This window comes from Periplaneta americana, chromosome 16, assembly GCF_040183065.1.
Source record: "Periplaneta americana isolate PAMFEO1 chromosome 16, P.americana_PAMFEO1_priV1, whole genome shotgun sequence".
Classification (NCBI taxonomy): domain Eukaryota; kingdom Metazoa; phylum Arthropoda; class Insecta; order Blattodea; family Blattidae; genus Periplaneta; species Periplaneta americana.
The window spans coordinates 134,180,761-134,203,350 of NC_091132.1; the positions used below are offsets into that span (position 1 = coordinate 134,180,761).

At 36.7% G+C, this 22,590-nt stretch overlaps 1 protein-coding gene across 1 annotated transcript in view; it reads left to right on the top strand.

Annotated features, from left to right (window-relative positions):
* Positions 1 to 22,590, top strand: part of LOC138691230 (zinc-regulated GTPase metalloprotein activator 1-like) — a 344,216-nt gene that overhangs the window by 114,375 nt on the left and 207,251 nt on the right. Inside the window, exon 6 of the mRNA XM_069813038.1 lies at positions 9,543 to 9,613. Coding sequence (XP_069669139.1) covers positions 9,543 to 9,613 — 71 coding nt within the window. The remainder of the gene's footprint in view (positions 1 to 9,542; positions 9,614 to 22,590) is intronic.

Here is a 22,590-nt window from a genome sequence, read left to right on the forward strand (position 1 = left end):
TCTTATATCTTCACTTCTAATGTGATCTCTAAGAGTACAGCCAGCGACATATCTTAAGAATCTCATTTCAGCTGTGAGCCGTGCCCACGACCACGGCCGTTCACCTAGTACGTCACTTCATCCGTCAGAGCGCTCTCAGACTTCACAGTATAGATAGCGCTATCACTTCCTTCATTTGTTCTTTCCAAATAACCCTATTGGCCGGTTCATTAAGTCTCACGAGGATAGAGGGGGAGAGAGCTTACCTGTTTTAAGGGAGATACACAGAACGTCACTCGGGTTCCGGTACGCGGCAGATACACTTAACAAGACTTAGGCTCTCGTACGCGGGAGATACACGGAAACAGTTGGCTCAGATTCAAGCTCTCGTACGCGGCAGAAACATTTAACAAGACTTAGCATTTTGGTACGCGGCAGATATAGATAACGTGACTCGGGCTTTGTACGTGTTGGAGATAGATCAGTGGAGTAGTTAAATTGCGTCGTGTGTGTTTGGGATTTTAGTGGATCGTAGTTTGAAACATCGCTTGCTAGTGATACGTCTTGGGGGCAAGTTTTAGTATTTGCATCGAGTAACATATTTGTGATATATATATATATGTGTGTGTGTGTTTGAGGTAAATTGTATTGGGAATTATGTAAGGAGATGATTTGAAACGTGAGTTCATGTTCCGAGACGGTTAGAGTGATAGAGCAGCGGTTACGGTCTCACATATTGTTTTATTGTTTTCCCTGCTCCATTTGATTATTGGTTTCCTTCGACGCTATTTTGTTATTATATGCGTCGAGTTTTGTTGCTATTTAAACGATCCTTGAGATTGGAATTATCGTCCGTTACTTATTACGTGTATCTGTCTTCATCTCTCTCTCTCTCTCTCCGTTGGGTGTTCATTTTGTAAAGTGCAGAGATTTGTGTTAGTGCAATGTGCACAGTTTATGTGGGCAATATGTGCAATGGGTAATGTATAGTGATCAGTCATGTAATGCCTTATGCTGGGTAGAGTTTCTCTCTTATTGAGTGTACGTGTATTTATAGTTTGGTTAGTTAGACTGAGTGGTATCTATGGTCGAATGGATCATGTATTAAGTTAATGTGCTGGCTGGGTGTTGTGTTCAGATTCATACTCAGATAGTTAATATATATATATATATATATATATATATATATATATATATATATAGAGTGGTTCATGAACATATGGTTAATAGGTTAGTCACTGATTGTCGAGAGACGGCCACATTTGATGGTTTAATCACTTATAAGTGTGTTGGCCTCAGCCTTGTGTTACATGATTTACATATCCTGGGGATATCATTTCAGATTAGTTTGTCCTATCTTCACTCACCTATGTCATATTTATTGTTATTTCATTTTCCATTTATGTACATTGTTACTTATTATTGTTAATTATATTTGTTTTACAAATTCACACTATTCATTTCTAAAAGTCTTCCACTGCGCACATCCAATTCTTCCAATGTGCCGTCCACCTGGCGAAAGCAGCCAATATAAGAAAGATAAAGAGGAGGAGCGGATGATCGTACCACCGCCGCCCTCAACAGCTGTCTCTATTATTCTTTTATCACTTCTGTTCATGGCCCAAGTCTCAGCTCCATAAGCCAATACTGGTACTGCCATTGTTTTATAAAATTTTAAAACCGTGTCTCTTCGTGTTTTGTTTTTTAGTGTTCGTTTTATGGTGCCACATATACTTTGAAATTTATGCACCTTTTGTTTGAGATCTCTCTCCTCATCGAAAGATATATCACACCCCAAATAATTAAAATGTCGCACCTGTTCTAATACCATATTGTTGAGGATAATTTTGGAACGTATCTGATATTTCCCATTAAAGGCCATGACCTTCGTTTTTTCATGAGAGACATTTAGATTGTACTTGGACATTGTTTTGTTTAGCTGAAAAAGAGCTAGCTGCAGTTTGTCCTCCTTATCAGCAAAGACTACTTGGTCATCGGCAAATAGAATAGTATTTAAAATCGTCGATCCTACTTTGAAATCATACTTCAACTGTGCTTGCCATTCGGCTATTGCTGCGTCTAAATAAATATTAAAAAGTGTAGGCGACAATGGGCAGCCCTGTCTTACTCCTAAATTGACAATTTCTTTTTTGACATTTAAAATATTTTTAAGATTTCCTTTATCTATACTGATGACCGTCCTTTCATACATTTGCCTTATCATTTCCACTAGATGTTGTGGATATCCTTTATGTAATAAAATGTCCCATAGCTTTTCTCGTAGTACCTGATCAAAAGCTTTTATATAGTCTATAAATAGCAGGTGTGTCTCTTGATTGAATTCTCTTCTTTTCTGAGTTATTTGCTTTACTATGAATATGCAGTCTGTACATGCTCGTCCTCTTCGGAATCCATGTTGTTCGTTATTTAATAGAACTTCCGATATGATATTTAGAGTCTTGTTATAATTTTAGCAAAAATTTTATAACTTGTATTTAGAAGGCTTATACCTATATAATTTTTGCATTCGTCTCTTTTGCCCTTTTTAAATATTGGCCGTATTATAGCTATTTTCCATTCACTTGGAATTTGCAAAGTGGACCAGCATATATTTAAAACATCTAGAAAGCGCATTTTTAATCGAGGCGATGCATATTTAATTAACTCTATATTCATTTCATCGCTGCCTGGAATTTTATTAGCTTTGAATGTGTTTAATATATCATTTAATTCTTCCATTGTAATATTATCTACTTCATTGTATTCGTTACTTTTTTGTTGTGGCTTGATATCAATAGGGTAGGTCCAAAGCTCCTTAAAATATTTTAGCCAGTCATCTTCAGCGATATTATTTAATTCTACTGTATCCTTTTCCGATTTATTCAAATGTCTCATTATCTTATATGCCGATGTTTGAGCTCCACGAGCATCATATTCTAAATTGCTGATATATCTGTCCCAACTCTGTCTATGTAGTTTTCTTGTTTCTCTTTTAGCAAGAGCACTTCGTTTCCGATATTCAGTTAAATCACTTTCAGAGTTCGAATTTAAATATTTTAAATATGCTTCTTTTTTATTTTTGATTAGTGATGCAATTTTATCATTCCATATACTAAGTCCTCTCTTTGTTAATTTCTTATTTCTTTTTCCAAGAGCTTCTGTTGCAGCTTGTATTATGATTTGTTTAAGGTCTTCCCATTCTGTATTAACGTTTAGGCTAATTCCTCGCTGATCCAAGTATTTATCCAAACGTTGACAGTATAATCTCCTTATACTATCTTCTTTTAATAGATGTACCTTAAATGTTTGTTTCTTACTTTCATTTTCTTTCTTAGTTCTTAACTTCAGCCATTTTTTTTTCAAAATTTTAATTTTGGTCATTAGCACAAAGTGATCTGAAGAAACATCATAGCTTCGGTAAACCCTTGTATCTAGCACTTGGGACGATAATCTTTTATTTACTAAGATGTAATCTATTATACTCTTCTGACCTCTGCTAGTCCACGTGTATCTGTGAATATCTCTATGTCTGAAAAAGGAATTTGTGACTTTTAAATGATTAAAAACAGCAAAGTTTCTTAAACTTTTGCCATTTTCATTCAATGTCTGTTCTCCATTATTCCCTATTATATCTTTCACTGGTGACTGGCCAATTCTTGCATTTAGATCTCCTCCCAATATTAATTGATCATTTTATTGACCGTATCTAAATGTTTTTGTTTTTGTTTTTTTTTATACGTTGTATAATATTATAGTATTGTGAAATTTTAATGTTCCTACCAATTTTTTTCTATTCTATTAAAATTATAGCATATAGCTTATTAACCTGTTGTATCCTATAGGAAAAATGGTTAATTTAAGGGTTAACACCAAAATTGAACAAAATATCTTGTAAGGATCGACGATAGCTGTGGAGGCCTTCTGTCGCAATCCTAGAGAAAGAAAAGAGTATTCTGTTTAGCATATAAATAATCTTCCCCGATGATAAGCTATCAGTCGTTGTATTTGAAGCTGATAATATATTCAATAATAATAATAATAATAATAATAATAATAATAATAATAATAATAATAATGGTTCCAAACAGCCTTCCCTGATGATCAGTTGTTCATCAAGTTTGATTGTGGCAACCGGAAGTGTTTGCAAACTGAAGATCGATTTCTTTCAGTAGTACTTTAGCCTTGCTTTTGTGCTAAACTTCTCGTGTCGACATTTTGGGTCTGTGGTAAAATAAAAAAGAAGATTATTTTCTGCTGGGAAAAGGGAAGTAATTGTAAGGGTTTGGGGTAAAGAAGAGGAGCGTGTGGATAATGACACATCAAGTCAGCCATCTGCAGGATCTGCCTTTTGTTCTTCAGCGGCCAAATATTATGAATCAAGTGCTGACTGGCTTAGACTTAAGCTCAGCTGAGAGGTATTTAATTTAGGTTTCTTCATTCATTCCCTACTCAGCTCCTATGCCTCGATTGTACGAATGAATAAAGCGTCTCTTCTCAGTCTCTGTCTCACTCACTCACTCTCTCTCTCTCTCTCTCTCTCTCTCATATAGCTGGTCGAATTGAGGACGAACTTCAGAAAAGAGAGATGAGTTGTGATAGAAAGATGAAGAATGGAATCATTAAGTGCGATAGACAATGGCATTATTATTAAAGAGGTATTCAGTGTGGTTAAAGATTGAAATTCCTTTCTTTGTTATACTTAAAACTCGGAAGATATTTCATTACCTTAAAGTCACGCAAGAATGAATTTCGCTCAACATATTCATATTTTAGATGATTCCTGTTCTCACCTTAATATAAAAACATACTGCATTCATGCTTGTTGCACATGTTTAGACGGCAGATTAGAATGTCACATTCCCACGCCTGGAATCTGGGTTCCAGTACTGGCAAGTGCATTATCGGTAGTAAGTAAAGACTATTGTGGGATACTCTCGTTCTCCTATCATTTTAAATTCATATAGACAGTGGATGCGGGATGAGTTATCGTTGAAAGTAAGTGCACATTTACTATATGTTACATTTTTTTCATTCAGACCATTGGCTGAACAGGTTTTAAACGTAAACAGACGACGTCAACATGCTACTGTATCTTCGTACAGTCAGAAGGAAGAGAAAAATAAGTACTGTAGTACATACCTTGCAAGGTTCAGTCGTCGTCTTCATTGATGCAATTACCAGCGTTGCAGTAAACGACGATATATTCTCGTAAGTTGTCGAAGCTGAATCGTCTTCGCCTATCGCTTAAACAGTTTTTGTATCGAGAGAATTTCTGAAGAAAACCTCTAAAATGGGGATCACTCAATTTCTTTATAGGAATATTTGAGGGCTTTGCCGGAAGAAAGGCGGATAGACCTGTACGCCCTTCTTCGGGGACACAGTTTAAAAAGTAGTGAATGATTCGCTAATTATAGTAGCGAAATTTTGTTTTCATTGTACTGTACATACCTGCAGAACAGGGCTGCGTGAGTGTATAACATTTTATTCAGGTGCGTTTTAAAATCTTAGATTGCATGTATCTCAATTCGCCATATTGACGTATACGCCCTTTTTCCGGCAAACCCCTCATTTGTACTGAGCATCATGTTGCACGTGTCGTTATACCCGCACAACTAAATGGTGATGATGATGATGATGATGATGATGATGATGATGATGATGATGATGATGATGATGATGATGATGATGATGATGTAGATGGTTCCTCAGATTTCATTTCAACGCATTTCCTGTGCGATGTACTGTTGCAATGTTTCTCTATAGCCTGAGTTGTTCTGGTTTTTATTTCAGTTTTACATGCATTACACACGATATTGTCTTCGTTAATACATAAAATGTCACTCTCATACTTCTTAATTGCATTTCGTATCTCTGAGCGAATTTGTTTTGCTATTATGAATGGATCAGCACAACATATTCAACGTGTACTAAATACTTGAGCAGGATAACACAACTGCACACATTGCGTTGCAATGTTACTATGAACAGATCGGGGTTCATTCGTTTTGTACGCTGCTGTACTCGCCAGGTACACAAAACACGGACGGTGCGGCACGTGCCATATACTCTGATACGAAACAACTTCACTTTTCCTTAAGTCATCCCGCATCCACTATCTATTCATAATCATTGTCAGGGGTACAGAAAACAAGTGGTAACTCCTCCAATATAGATATCTTCCTATCGAATTTTACGGCGAATGACTCACGGAGCAAGCAACTATGAGAATTTCTTGATATGATCTCACATCTGAGTTCTTCCACATGAGTCATTAGCCGAACAACTACATCGTTGATTTTAATTTTGGGGGTCAGAAGTTTAAATCTCAGCGATGGGCATTTCTCCTCATTTCCCTTGTCAACATTCCATCAGTCCGTCAAGAGATAACGTTCTTGATGAGTAGTACAGAAAGTAATGACCGAGAAACTCTTTCAGTGTATCACTTCACGATATCCACCGCTTGTATGCCGAAAGTTCACGGACCAAATAACATTGAAAAAATGTAGTTGCCCGGAAATACAAGTAGGTGATTTTGACTAATTCGTGTGCCTTTATTCCAAATTTTAGATCCAAAATACTCTGTAACTTATCATTTTACAGGGAAAATCAGATTGCAATTTTTTTCTTCGCGTTTTCATTTCCGCAAAAAAATCGAAATACCAGGCATTCTAAATGGTCCATTTTAATTGAAAAGGATACACAGAACAGAATTATGGTGGTACAGAATTTCAGCCACTAAAATTAATTGCTGTTACATGCACAGAAAACTTATAATTCTACTTTCTAATCTTAAAAATAATTTTGAAAGACTTCCGTTTGTAGCTGATTCAGAATTCTCTCTAACATGAAACCAAAAATAGTCAACAAGAATGCCATGGATGGATGGATGGGTGGGTGGGTGGGCGGGTGGGCGAGCGGAGAGAATACGTATTTGTATGTTTTCTTTGCGACTTCAGTTTTACCCCCTCCAGCTAGATGACTGCACAGATAATAAACTAGAGAGTTCCTTTATCAAAGGATTCTCGGATACTAGTTGTAAATCCTTCTTGTACCTTAAAATATTATCGATAGCTAGTTGCAAACCTCTCATGCTTCTAAAGGAATTAACCGACGCGTAACAAAAGCTCAAATGAAAAGGAAGAATTATGCTTAGAGTCAACATGATCTTGCAAAACTTCAAGTGAAAAGGAAGAATTATGCTTAAGGTTAACAAAGTCTTACAAAACTTCAAATGAAAATGAATAATTATGCTTAGAGTCAACAAGGTACTGCAAGACTTCAAATGAAAAGGAAGGATTATGCTTAGAGTCAACAAGGTCTTACAAAACTTCAAATCAAAAGGAAGAATTATGCGTAGGATCTCATTATAAACCATTAATGTGTTAACAAGATTTATTGACCTGCCTGTCTTGCAAATTCCATTGCACGCTAGTCAAGTGACAGTTGGTGTACAGTTATTTAACAATTTTCCGTTCCCGCATGTTCATGTGTGTAACATGTATTCTCACTTTATCCTCATCTTGCTCGTTCTTTTTTATATGATGCAGTCCTCTCTGCAGTTTATAAGTCCATCCTTTTTCCCACCTCTCTCTTTTTTGAACTCTGTAACAAATAGCCCGCAAAAACGATTGGTCCCCAAATATAGTTCTTAGCCCGTACTTTACCTCTCTGACTTTCGTGTGAATTGCTTCGTTTTGAAGTCCAAACTCCTTTAACGTCCAACAATTAGCTGGAAATCCATTTGTATCTTATTTATTTTCCCGTATTTTCCCAACCCCATATTTCCGCCCCATGCAACATAGATGACCTTACCACAACTCCGTATACTCTTCAGTGTTTCTGCAGCAATATCTGGCACTTTAGTGATCAAATTTCAATTCTTCGGCACTTTTTACCCTGCACTTGTGTTTCGCTATGTCAGTATGCTTAGTCCGTCTTGCATTCATTGATAAAGTAACCCCTAAATATATTAAATGTTTCACATTTTCCAATGTGTGTCCAGCGTATGTCCATGTCTCATCCCTGCTATGTATCCCAGCCACATTTTTAAAAGTAATTGTCTTGGTCATTCTCTGCATATAAGAGTGCAGGTATGCAGATATCGTCTGAAATTGGAGCTTCAGATTCGATATTATTGATCATCTTTGGTATATCATCCATCAATATATTAAAAGGAAGAGGTGAGTATGGACCCTTGTCTAACCCCTCTACGGGTAGTCACATTTTCCGAAACTCTGTCACCATCGAACTTTACATAAAACTCAACTTTCTCGTATATTGCTGATATGGTCATCCTCGACAACATTATTTTTCTTTTTTTCCATAGCTAGTACAACAATGCTTCACGTTATACTGAATCAAATGCTTTTTAGAGTCGACGAATGCGCAATGCAATCTTCCCCTCTTCTTCTGTGTTTCCTTTAGCCTTAATGTGTCTAAAAATTTACATAATACCTAAAATACATTATTTCTCCGAATTAAGCAGAAGTTAGAATCCCTTTAAGAATCGTTGAAGTAGTAACATATTGTAATAATTTAGAAAACAACACTTTTAAAGTCGAATTCGTGTTAGATTTGGATTCCATTGTCTCATTCCAAATGGAAATACTGTAGCCTACTGTATTGTACAAGTAGGGAATCTCTAGCATTTTTTTTATTTCTTAGGAGTAAAATGTTCATTTTCGCATAGTCATGTTAAAATGATAGGAGAAAATTGAAGCGGTGAGATCAATAACCAAGTCCATTTACACAAGTTTCGAGAAAAATGCAAAAGAACTTTTTTTATTATTTCTTACCTAATTATTATTTTTGCACGTAATATTTCTGGTTGTTTTAGAGATCAAGACAAAGTAGTGTGCCAACTTTTAAAGTCGTGACACTTGTGGAAATACTCAAAATTTTATTTCAAATTTTCAAAAAATGAATGGCCAGAAGTGGATTTGAATGGTTATTGATCTCACCGCTTCAATTGTAGTTTCTATGAAGATAATGCTATCTGTTAGATATTGGTTGCATAGAGTCCATTTGACACAAGATTACGTAAAATAGCACTGTGTGAAACGTATAATAAGAAAATATGTGTCATTTACATGATAGGCTACTGGTACCAATTTCTAATTATTATATATTACCTATTAGCAGAACTTCTGTGTTTGCATCTTTCGTTGTTTTGTTATGTTTTATTTAACGACGCTCGCAACTGCCGAGGTTATATCAGCGTAGCCGATGTGCCTGAACGTTTGACCCGCAGAAGTTCTTTTACATGCCAGTAAATCTACTGACATGAGCCTGTGCATTTAAGCACACTTAAATGTCATCGATCTGACCCGGGATCGAACCCGCAACCTCGGGCATAGAAGTCCAGCGCTACCAACTCCGCCAACCAGGCCGACTCTTTCGTTGTAGAATCTTTGTATAATTATGTATGTTTATGTTCACGAATTAATTAACACATTTTAGTAGTAGCTACCAGTTTTCTCGTGTTTTGAATTTCTTTTATATTGATGACCAAACACCATCATATCTTGTTATGTGTCCATTCTTACGGTGTTCGTTCATTTCAGCAACTTCAAGCAAAATCGCAATCGAAAGCGGTCGGAGAAGACGGAAAAGGCGCCTTGAATGCAGCTGTCAGGTAAGCAAAGCATTTTTGCGGCAAATCACAACCAGGTCAACTAGTGCGTGTAGCCTATATGTATGGCTTCTTTCTTGGTCCTTTGAACCGAGTTATTATTAATCTCTCGTCGATTGAGTAATTATTACGTCTGCCGTCGTGGACACTTCACAATGGTAGTACGATATTTTCATATATTTAATTTAGGACGATAGTGAATTAATTATTTTATTTTTATTGGTAAAATCATGACATGGTAAACAGGATCTCATTTGGATTTCAATCCGAATCTGAATGTGGAAACTGGCGCTTTAGCCTTTTAGCGAACACTACGTCTGCTATCAATTTAAAATGGACAGATTTAAAGTTTTTTTTTTTGCAGCTATTATCATCTCGTTTTCTTCCCAAACATGATAGTAATTTTATTTCTGTTACTTTCACACATAATTAATGCTACAAAGATGTGTTTCCAGAACAAAAGTAAGCTGTTTTATTCATTTCATAAGTTAATGATATCTATACCAAGTTCAGAAAATTTTTGGATAGCAGAAAAAAAGATTATGAAGTCTATACCAAGTGAAATTGTATACTGCCCCATAAAATTAAATGGTGAAATTACTTGTCAACAATTCTGCATGTATTTATATGGTTTAGTTAGAAATTTAAGTTAATTCTGGCGTAAAACTAGAAGGTACATGATCCTACCTTCTGAATTTAAACGTTATCAATGTTACCACCACTACCACTATTACTACCTTCTAGAATAATTTTATTAAGAACGTTTTGTGCACACTTATATGATGATTATGAACAAACATTAGACATTTGATTTCATGTGTCTAGCATGATTCAAGACCACCGATAAAAACAACACAGAACAAACACATGACAAAGAGGCACACACTCAGTCTCTATGGGAGCTAGATAAATATCCTCTTCCCAGTAGTGAATTTTGAACGCAGTTGATGACATTGTTTTGCTTAGCGAAGCTAAATTTAAGGCTTCGGGCGCAATTTCGCTTAACGAGCGGGACTCCTGCTCAGAGGCTGTGCTGGGGCGTGTTCGAATCCAGCTTAGGTTGATTACATGAGTGTTTCTTCCGATTGTAAGGTGAATTTCAAGTAATTCCGTGATGAATCTTGGATTAATTTCGCTATCACTAAGTCGACCGATGCTACGTAACAGCGTAGTTGATATAGCGTCGTTAAATACCGATTAAGAAACTACATGTTAAATATGAAAATAAATCTTAAAATCTTTTTCACTGTGTGATATGAGCAGGCTTCGGCCTAGGGACACAGAGTAACCAGTATGAGGTTTAGAGTCCACGGAGTATAAATGACGTCATGACCCGTGTGGGGTGACTGCAACAGCACAGGTGGGTTCATAATGTGCATTACCGTTGTGTGTATTGCTGCTTGGCTGCGTTACGTGTAACAGGCTTCGGCGTAGGGACACCTGATTGAAGGTTACAACTCACGTTAATACTTTAATGGTAGACATTTATTGTCTATACTAGGAATGTACTGTATATACTGCATCTGTACAGGGTGAAATATATTTTGTGCCGTACTATGACGGACTGTTTACATGTTGAGACACGAAGTAACGGCGCGCTCCATCTCTCACTCCACTCGACCAACACAACACTAAATGCCCGTGCGTTCTGGACTTCATGCGTTTCTGTGCCCAGGACCGAAGCCTGGATATGAGATGATTGGGTGCCTGAAAAGATTATATTCAAACTGAAAAAGCTTATAGAGGGTTCTAATGGAACAGTTGTTTAATAGGTCTCCAAAGCAGCCGGATCCTGACTCTATACAAGTCCGCAATGTCTGGTACTACACTGCGGATGTAAACATACTTTGCATTTCATCTCCTGCCATCTCATTTCAATAAGGATATTTACAAATTTTTTCAACAACATTTTTCCACAGTTTTTAGGAAACTTACCACATATGGTGCGTCATCAGATGTGGATGGGACAGGGCACAGTACCAACTTTACTCTTGTTGTATCATGAGACTTTCTAAATCTTGCATATTTCGGACGTTGGATCGGAAGAGGAGGTCCGAGTGAATGGCCAGCTCGGTCACCTGATTTTGTATCTCTTGCTCGCTTTTTTAGGAGTTATATGAAAAGCTCTATTTACGAGACTCCTGTCGAAGACTCAGAAACACGTCTAGCCAGAATACTTGGTAGCATATGATTGGTTCTGGTGATTCCTGAGGTATTTGGGAGTGCACCAGAGTTTCCTTTGACGATGCAGTGCCTGCATTGAATATGGTGATCGCTAATTCCAACAACTTTTGGTGTGATACAAACTTAATCGTTAAGTTCATGTATTTTTGCTTACTTTTGCATAAATTACTATTACTCCATTGGTATGTTGTCCATTATGTAGTTCGTGACATTTACAGACTTACACTGACTCAGGATTACTTCCTAGATTAGACCATGAGTTCGTATTGTAAACTTGTTATACTCCAATTCCTTTGTAAACTCCGTCAATGTGAGCACAACTTTTTGAATCACCCTGTATCTTGTGTATAGAATTCCAATCGAATGTCAAAATAATATCAGTGTATAATGATATGAGAAGGTTGAGAAGCTTTTATCATCCAGTCTGCTGTCAAAATATCTGAAAGAATTTATAAAACAGTTATAATACCGGTTATTCTTTATGGTTGTGAAACTTGGACTCTCACTTTGAGAGAGGAACATAGAATAAGTTGCTTAGGAAAATATTTGGGGCTAAGAGGGATGAAGTTACAGGAGAATGGAGAAAGCTACACAACACAGAACTGCACTCATTGTATTCTTCACCTGACATAATTAGGAACATTAAATCCAGACGTTTGAGATGGGCAGGGCATGTAGCACGTATGGGCGAATCCAGAAATGCATATAGAGTGTTAGTTGGGAGGCCGGAGGGAAAAAGACCTTTAGAGAGGCCGAGACGTAGATGGGAAGATAATATTAAAATGGATTTGAGGGAGGTGGGATATGATGATAGAGAATGGATTAATGTTGCTCAGGATAGGGACCAATGGCGGGCTTATGTGAGGGCGGCATTGAACCTCCGGGTTTTTTAAAAGGCAGTAAGTAAGTATAATGATATGATAGCGAACTGTAATTATTATTGTTTCCATGCAAGTTTAATGAAGATGACACCTTTCATTACTTTAGAACCACAATAACCACGTGAAGTTGATACTATGGAGGAAATAAATAACAAATATAGAAATAGGACGTAATATTTTAACGTTGTACGTTCAAAACAAGATCAAATTATTCCCATAATATATATTTACATGTTTATAATTCAGTTATATTGTCCACTTTTACGCATCAAACATGGATCTTGACAGAAAAACCTAAATAAATTATTATAATTTTGAGATAAGGATGTTAACTCTCCTGCTACCTAGGTTTATTACAACTTACTAAAACCAGGGGGGGGGGGGGATAATTGTATTACCCCCATCAAAATCATATCCTACCAATCTTTGTTAAGAATTTAGAATGTTTAATAATTTATGTATTATTGACTGTAGACCTCCAGAAAATGTAAAAATGTAAAATAATCGTCATATTTTTAAAAATACAGGAAGGTTCAAAAGTCCCGTTCCATATTGCTGAAAACTTATACCAAAATTAAAAAAAAAACTTTAGGTATGTTACTGGTGACACTGTGAGATAACATACCAGTATAGCCTACAGTAAATTTAAACTTTCCTCACTTCTATTTCAAGACAAACTCCTCAAAGCTTAGAAATAGTTTTAACATAATAGACAACACAACTATAAGCTATGAATGTCACAACACTAGAACATAAATTGGAAATCATTTCAGTTATATGTTGAAATTGAAATATTGGAATACACTTTATACAACCAAGGACACCTTCAAAAGATTTGTTTATAACTAAATGAAATTGTAAAAAATCTATAACAAGTTCTAAAAATAAATAAATAAATTAATAAATAAAAATGTAAATCCAATAAAACAATATTTAGTTCTTTGTTGAAATTCAGATGTTCGAACATCACTTATTGGCCTACTATAACGGGTGCATACCTGTGGAGTAACAGTTAGCGCGCCTGGCCGCGAAACTAGGTGGCTCGAGTTCGATTCCAGGTCGGAGCAAGTTACCTGGTTGAGTTTTTACCGAGGTTTTCCCTCAACCCAATATGAGCAAATGCTGGGTAACTCTCGGTCTTGGACCCCGGACTCATTTCACCGGCATTATCACCTTCATCTCATTCAGACGCTAAATAACCTAAGATGTTGATAAAGCGTCGTAAAATAACCCACTAAAATAAAAAAAAATACTTTAAGGATCATTTAGAAAAAATGGTCCACTAATATTAATTATTTCTAACAAAATCGCTTTTAGAGTAACCACAACACGCAGGAATAAAAAAAAATTGGAAACGAAAGTTCATGATGATATAAATAACGATATGAGTGATGATATAAATAACACGAAAGGAAATAATTTGGAACCAGACAGACTTATAAATGAAGAAAATTAACCTACAGATTGAATTTGATATCCTGGAATTTTCATGACACAGACTACCAAGGGGATAACGAGATCACCCCACATGAATAAAGCGTATTACTTCTTAAAGTAGACGAATTATTTATATTATTCTTAAATGTTAGTAGACATATAACAGAGAAATACAAGGAATTTAAAAAATAAATATGAACAAAAATGGAAACAGTACTAAAAAATTATCAGTGGCTAATCCCTTTGGTAGCAGGAGGGTTAAGGAGACTATTTTTAGTAGGTTATTTTACGACGCTGTATCAACATCTCAGGTTATTTAGCGTCTGAATGAGTGAAGGTGATAATGCCGGTGAAATGAGTCCGAAGTCCAGCACCGAAAGTTACCCAGCATTTGCTCAAATTGGGTTGAGGGAAAACCCCGGAAAAAACCTGAATCAGGCAACTTGCCCCGACCGGGATTCGAACTCGGGCCCGCCATGGTTTCCCGGCAAGACGCGCTAACCGTTACTCCACAGGTGTGGACTAGAGACTATTTGGATCCATAAAAGACTCACTTTATGAAGAACGTAGCATTTGGTATAAGTATACATGAAATCTATAGGTACATAGTTCTAACCAAGAAAAAGTCGATTAGGAGTCACCCCATGGAGGGCCAGGCCTATCAGCCGACTACTGGCCTAACGTTCACGTGCCTCAGCAGAGGTTAACGATCATCTAACAATATGAGGGTAACGTATGGTTAGCACGATGATTTTTTCATGAAGATTCGAACTAGCGCTCATTCCGCAATGCTAGACCAAAGCATGAAGCCTTGTTCCATATAGGGGAAACCCGGGCAAAGCGGATAAGTTAAGAATAAATAATGCCAGAGGCTATATTTCGGTGCTCCCGAACTAAAAACTTCATGACATTGGTTGTGACACATGTTGTCCACATATCTAAAAAACAGCAATTCGTTTCCCGTACCTACGGACAGTGATATGATTTGAGAAAGAAAATACAGTTAATTATTCTCTTTGCTCGGGTACCCGGGCAAAGTGAATATCCCTATACCATTTTCACATTTCTATTTAATTTTTATTCACTGATAACAAAATTAAATCAACACATAAGAACGATGTTAATGAGTCATATTAGACGATAAGAAATGTTATTACAGTCCTTTACAGCACGTTAAATTAGTACAAAATACAAATTTAACAAGTCGACGTTTCACTGGCACTGAATACTTGGATTTCTTCTGCTTTTGCTCCTGCCTATAATTTGCATCTCTTTCAACGTTTTTAATCGGTATAGATGTAAAAATTTCAGAGCGCTGACATTTTCTTCGTTTACCTCGTATCTTTCGAGCTTCCACTTTTGGCACTGGTCTAAATCAAAAGAAGTGACTTGGGTTCTCCTGTTGATGTTGAGGGTTTTGGTGTAACCGGAACTGAAAATCTGAGTGTAATTGATGTATTGAATATTTCTTCAATCTCTGAAGATGCCGACATCAGAGAGGTGGTTGATTCTGAGTGAGCATTAACTGTTTCTTCAGCCGCTGAAGAAGCTGGCACCGCAGAATTTGTTAAATCTCAGCCAACTGTCGTTTCGCTGATTTATGTCTCAAGTGGGCGATCTGTAAGTTGATCTGGAGCAAAATCTTCATCAACAAACACATTATGGTTGTATGACCAGATAGAGAACCACTGATTGGAACATTTTATTTCTTCAAGTGCTTTCTTCATGGCTTCTTCTGACCATTTGGCTTGTTCCGTCTTCCGTTTGAAAAATTAAACCATCTAAAAACACATTACGACCTTTTCAAGTAAAAATTAAGATCAGTGTTGCTGATTTATAATTTAATTATTGTGACTTAATGCCTCCACTATGTAAAGTGATCTAACACGCTTTATTACAATAGACAAATACATATAAAAATACAGCTAACACTTACGTAGTCAAATAAAGGTGGCAGGGCAAAGCGGATAAGTTATCCACTTTGCCCTATTCTCTTTGCCCGCAGACGCCATTTCGCTTTTCATTTAAGGTTATACAAACATAAACGTCAATAACCAATCTTCTTCGTAAGTACAGCACGTTAGAAATAATCGTATCGCCTGTAACATAACAAAAAGTTTCTGCAGCGTTGTATGTTGTACTTACGTTTATCTTACCTTGAAATATTTTAAGAAAACAGTCAATTTTCTTCAAACGCACGCTGACTCCTTCTCTCACTAGCTAGAATGACAAGTTACTTCCAGCAGCAAAATCTGGTTGGGATTCTTCCCCAACATAGCAGAAAGCGCTACCTGTTGGTGTTTGAAAGAAATAGGCATTATTCTCTTTGCCCGGGTTATTCGTTTTGCCCGGATCTCCCCTAACTACGACGCTGGACATAGTACTAATCCCCGTAGTATTTTTTTACTTGATTATTTAAAGACACTGTATCAACTATTAGGTTATTTTTCGTCGATGGGATTGGTGATAGCGAGATGATATTTGACGAGATGAGGCCGAGTATTCGCTATAGATTACCTGACATTCGCCTTACGGTTGGGGAAAACCTCTGAAAAACCCAACCATGTAATCAGCCCAAGCGGGGATCGAACCCGCGCTCGAACGCAACTCCGGATCGGCAGGCAAGCGCCTTAGCCGACTGAGCTACACCGGTGGCTCGTAGTAAATTATAGCCTAATTATAAATTCGATAATACACATTTTCTTGCTATACTCTATGTTACATTCCCAGGAGCTCAACTACAAGAAATTCTTAGGTCAATCCGTAACCATAATCCTGCGAGCTGGCGCCGACGCCTGAGTCATCGGTTTGTCGCAATGGTGATAAAATAGAGAGATGCTCCACCGAACTCTTGTGTTGTTAAGGTCGATTCCTCTAGTCAATTCAGTTCATCCTTTTGTTATAGTTCTTTGTATTCTCTTTAATATATCCCTTCTTTCCTATATATTTTTCGTGCCATCTTATAGATGAAATGTTACATTTTTTGTTCTTTATGTCTTCACAAAGTTCTGTATTCTCCTTGGTTGGCTTATTATATATATCGTTGTTCGTTCAGTGCCAGCATTACTCCCTATTGTTCCCTTGTACCTATCGTCTTTTCTTCGTTTCTAATCGCCACTCACTCGATACGTCCGATACAATTATTACTTACATAAGGGTAAAAAGCGCTGACGTCAAATTCTTGCAAACTTCATTTGTTCTCTCTTGGCGTTCTCCACGCCTCTTTGGCTGCTTCTGTATTTTGAGTGCACTCAAGCACGCTGTCTGAGTCTCAGACTAGATGCTGACTTTGACACTTGTCAGTTTTAACACCACTCTCATCCGAGACCAGTATTTGCTCTGTGTACCATAATTCAAGTCACTGTCCATGAGAACAACCATGTCTGTCTTTGGCAGACATATTATAAAGTGAAAAATGAAATTAAATCAAATACCTACTGACAGTTACGATTTAATCATTATACACAAGCGAATAAGGGGATTTATTTATGGCTTTTAAGGAACCCGGATATTCATTGTTCACACAAGCCCGCCATCGGTCCCTATCCTGAACAACATTAATCTAGTCTCTACAATCATATCCCACCTCCCTCAAATCCATTTTAATATTATCCTCCCATCTACGTCTCGGCCTCCCCAAAGGTCTTTTTTCCCTCCGGCCTCGCAACTAACACTCTATATGCATTTCTGGATTCGCTCATACGTGCTTCGTCTGGATTTAATGTTCCTAATTATGTCAGGTGAAGAATACAATGCGTGCAGTTCTACGTTGTGTAACTTTCTGCATTCTCCTGTAACTTCATCCCTTTTAGCCCCAAATACACTTACTTACTTACTTACTTACAAATGGCTTTTAGGGAACCCGAAGGTTCATTGCCGCCCTCTCATAAGCCCGCCATCGGTCCCTATCCTGTACAAGATTAATCCAGTCTCTATCATCATATCCCACCTCCCTCAAATCCATTTTAATATTATCCTCCCATCTACGTCTCGGCCTCCCCAAAGGTCTTTTTCCCTCCGGTCTCCCAACTAACACTCTGTATGCATTTCTGGATTCGCCCATACGTGCTACATGCCCTGCCCATCGCAAACGTCTGGATTTAATGTTCCTAATTATGTCAGGTGAAGAATACAATGCGTGCAGTTCTGCGTTGCTGTGGTCGTGCCAGAGAATCAGTCCTATTCCGAGGCTTATTGTAGGGATTCGTAACAAGCAAATACACTATCTACCAAAAAGTAACTGGGCACTGTTTTTGCACCTTTAGAACCTCGTGGTACCACCTCTTGTTGCTATAACAGCAGCCACCCTGTCAGGCATGCTCTCCACTAGTTTGTGTAGGATGTCCACTGGAATGCGTCGCCATTCCTCTTGTAATATGGCACACAATTGGACAATGGAAGTTGGCTGCATTTCCCGAAACCTGAATCGCCGGTCCAATTCGGCCCAAAGGTGCTCAATGTGATTGAGATCAGGACTCTGTGCAGGTCAGTCCAACCGGTGAACATTATTGTCTGCATACCACTGCATAGTAGCCGCCGAAACATGGCACATAGCACGTAAAATCCTGGGTGTCCAATTACTTTTTGGTAGATAGTGTATTTTTCTAAGCACCTTATTCTCAAACACCCTTAACCTCTGTTCCTCTCTCAAAGTGAGAGTTCAAGTTTCACAACCATAAAGAACAACCGGTAATATAACTGTTTTATAAATTCTAATTTTCAGCTTTTTTGAGAGCAGATTGATTGATTAAAGCTTTTCAACCGAATAATAACAGGCATTTGCCATATTTATTCTGCGTTTAATTTCCTCCCGAGTGTCATTTATATTTGTTACTGTTGCTCCAAGATATTTGAATTTTTCCATCTCTTCAAAGGATAAATTTCCAGTTTTATATTTCCATTTCGTACAATATTCTGGTCACGAAACATAATCATATACTTTGCCTTTTCGGGGTATAAGGGGACACTCTGATAAAAATGTGAACATTTTCGGGATTTTTTTCTTACTTAAAACACTATTACTATGTGTAATTTCATCCTGCCAAAGTAATTTGTTTAATTTCGCTTCTAAGATAATGTAAAATGTTTTTGTATGTCTGTGTGGGCAGGACAATGAAAATAGTAGTCTGCTTTTAAATTGCCGTTTGCTGTACCTTTTTTGAGCTTTTTTTCCGATCCTATATTTTATAATAAACATTGTCCAATCTTTATGAAAGTTTACAGATACATAGACACCATGCCCAAGATCAGTTCCAAGTATCGATTTTGTATAGATTTGTTTGTGTCCCGAAATACGGTATATGTATTTTTTTATTTTTTTAATTAAAAATATTCTAATTATAAATTTTGAATGCATTAATTACAAAATTGGAGTACATATAGGAAAAATTATGCTATGAGTTATTTTTCTAACTGTTCTGTACCACATAGACGTATTAAATTATTTATAATCTTATAATTAAATTTGACTAAAAGTACAGGATATCCAAACAACTAAAAAAGATAGTTGAAAATGTATTAGTCAAAAACTACGAAATCAATTATTTCTAATCACGGTACTGTATTCATTATTTCACTACAATGCCAATGGAAACATACTGTGAAAATTTGTTTGAAATCTGTAAAATAGAAAATAAATTTTGAAAGTTTCGAGAGTGTGTCACCCTTATATTTGTAAAAGAACATTCCGTATTTTATTTTATCAGTGTTATTAGTAAGAAAAACTTATTACAGTGCTGTAAAAAACAGATTTCAAGATTTGGATTGAAACAAATTTTGGTATTCCTTGACACCGAATATATCCATCCGTTCGTTTTTCTATTCGGAGTTTTTTCTTCTCACCTTGTATAGTTATAATGTTATATAATATAGGCCTACTTATAATCTCAAGATCCGAATTTGTGCATCGTCTTCACGGACATCAGTGGTTACTAATACAAGGGATTTGGTCTCGAGAAAGAATAATGAAACAGTACTTTCATTTTTATTTTTGTCCTGAAATTTTGAGAAATAATTTTATGACAGCAGGTGAAACGGGTGCACGCGAAGGAAACATTCTCCAAAGTTTGTCCACCATATAATAATAATAATAATAATAATAATAATAATAATAATAATAATAATAATAATAATAATAATAATAATAATCCGTGGCGCCACAGCCCTTGAACATACCGACCAGCCGGCTGCTGGCCTCTCGTTCACGTGCTGGAGCAGAGGTGGACGATCATCCAACCAGAATGGAGATATCGTGTGGTTAGCACATTGATTCCCCAGCTTTCGCAATCGGATTTCGCAACCTATCGTAGCTCCCCAAGTGCATCACGATGCACCGGTCCCATACACTGGCCGAAATTTCATGAGAAAATTTCTTCCCCGATGAAGACTCGAACCAGCGCGCATTCCGTAACGCGAGTCCTAAGCAGGATGTCTTAGGCCTATATTACACTATCACATTTCTGTGTCACAGAAGTTTGATAAAATATATATGATAAAATCTTTTACAGTGTAATATATCATCTTTGATCACATTCAGCATAGTTCTGTGATAAAGTTATGGTCATCATACCTTTGATAAAATCTGTGACTGAGAAGAAAGAAAATGGCGGACATTAAGTACACCTGGTCTGTGGAAACCACAAAATTTTGAATATGACATTATGAATCACGTGAAATGTTTCACCATCCATTATTAAATATTTAGGCACTGTATATACCCATAGGATTGCACATCTTCACACTGAAGTTCTCTCAGTAGAATTTGATGGATTTCTCTTGTATCTTTTCTCCCTACCCCAATCTCTAATCCATATCGTCGACTTGGAGTGTAAACCTGCTAACTAACAAAAAGGAAATTTTACAGGGTAAACAAAAAACTGAGTATAAATTAACTCTGAAACTTCACTACCTGTACTTTGGATTTAGTCCTAAAGTTTCAGACTTAATTTATATTCAGTTTTTTGTTTTCCCTGTAAAATTTCCTTTTTTGTTAGCAGATTTACACTCTAAGCTAATTAAATACGTTTTTCTTTGATTTCTTCTTTAGTCGGCCTAGTAATGTATAATTATTAGAGATTATTATTATTATTATTATTATTACTAGAAAACTTGATATTGTTCTTACATTATCGTAATTGTGTTCTCCGTTTATAATAATTATATTTACATCCAATAACATCTATCAGGTGCGGTAAAAACAAAATCACTCCTGTATGGAAAAAAAAAAAAAAAATCATTTACCTACAACATTTATATTACATTTTAAAGCAAGTTTTGTAGTTGTACTATGGGGAGGTTAGTTAAACATTGCAAAGTTTTGAAATGATAAACATCTATGATGTTACTACACAGTTCATCACTGTAACAAGAACGAATGTCTAACGCTCGGCTTATACCGTTCGAGGATTTATCGCTCGCGACAATTTTACCCATCATGCATGTGCGCTACCTATCGGATTATGCTATGAACTACTTGGCGCTCAAGCGAAAACGTCCGATGTAGACTTCTGGTTTCTACTAATACTTGGTACTAAAACATATTACACCATTGTCCAATATGTTCGTTATTATGTCTGTTTCTTGTGTACATTTTATTTTCATATCTCACTAATTTCATATATATATTAGGGTGTATCGAAAAAAAAAAAAATTTAATGAAGATGGCTAGTAAAGGAAAAGTTGCGACTTGTGGCAGAAAGACTGCAGGAGAAAGAAAATTAAATTCAATCAATATCTTGTGCCTCCGCATCAATACTGAAGATTCGAATTTATAACGCATATTTGTAAAAATTATTATACCGACAGTCTGCATACGTATACAGCTACCCCTCGTTAACCAGATCTTTTAAAAGTTAGCGAAGATATTACAAGAAGAGAAGTATCTGCCACCAGCATCTTCTTGTGAAGTGAGAGAAGAGAGGGATGCTGGCAGTCAGGGTAGAATCTGCCCAGCAGTCGTATTTCGTAGGCTACGCTGGCCAGGTTTGTATCGCTGTTGTTCCTGTGAAATCGTGTATCATATCAGTGGTTTAGTGGTACATGCAATAGTTCTTATGCATCGTGTTGTCATGAGTGGAAAAAATAATTCCGTACTTGCCGTACTGCTGAGTCCTTTGTTCGATATACCAGGACCGATAAGAGAGTTGCAACTTCCAACCTATAAAGATGTGATAACACATTTTCTTTGGATCAGAGAGTTAAAGACAAACGAACTAGGTGGAAAATACCTTTCAGTGAAATACATCGCTCATGTTACTGGCGATAGACTTATCGAGGTTTGAAAAACAGCAAGCCTTCCTACCATCAGCAATCGTAGAGTAGTGAAAAAGATGAAATAGTATCATAGTAAACATCAGAATATTCTGAAATCGCACTAAGGAAGTGGGCTAACCTCAAGGGCGCATGAATAGGCTTTTATTAATAAAGGTCAAAATTGTTTGATATATGCACTTGTAAGTGTCCGGACCCGGAAAGTCTCTG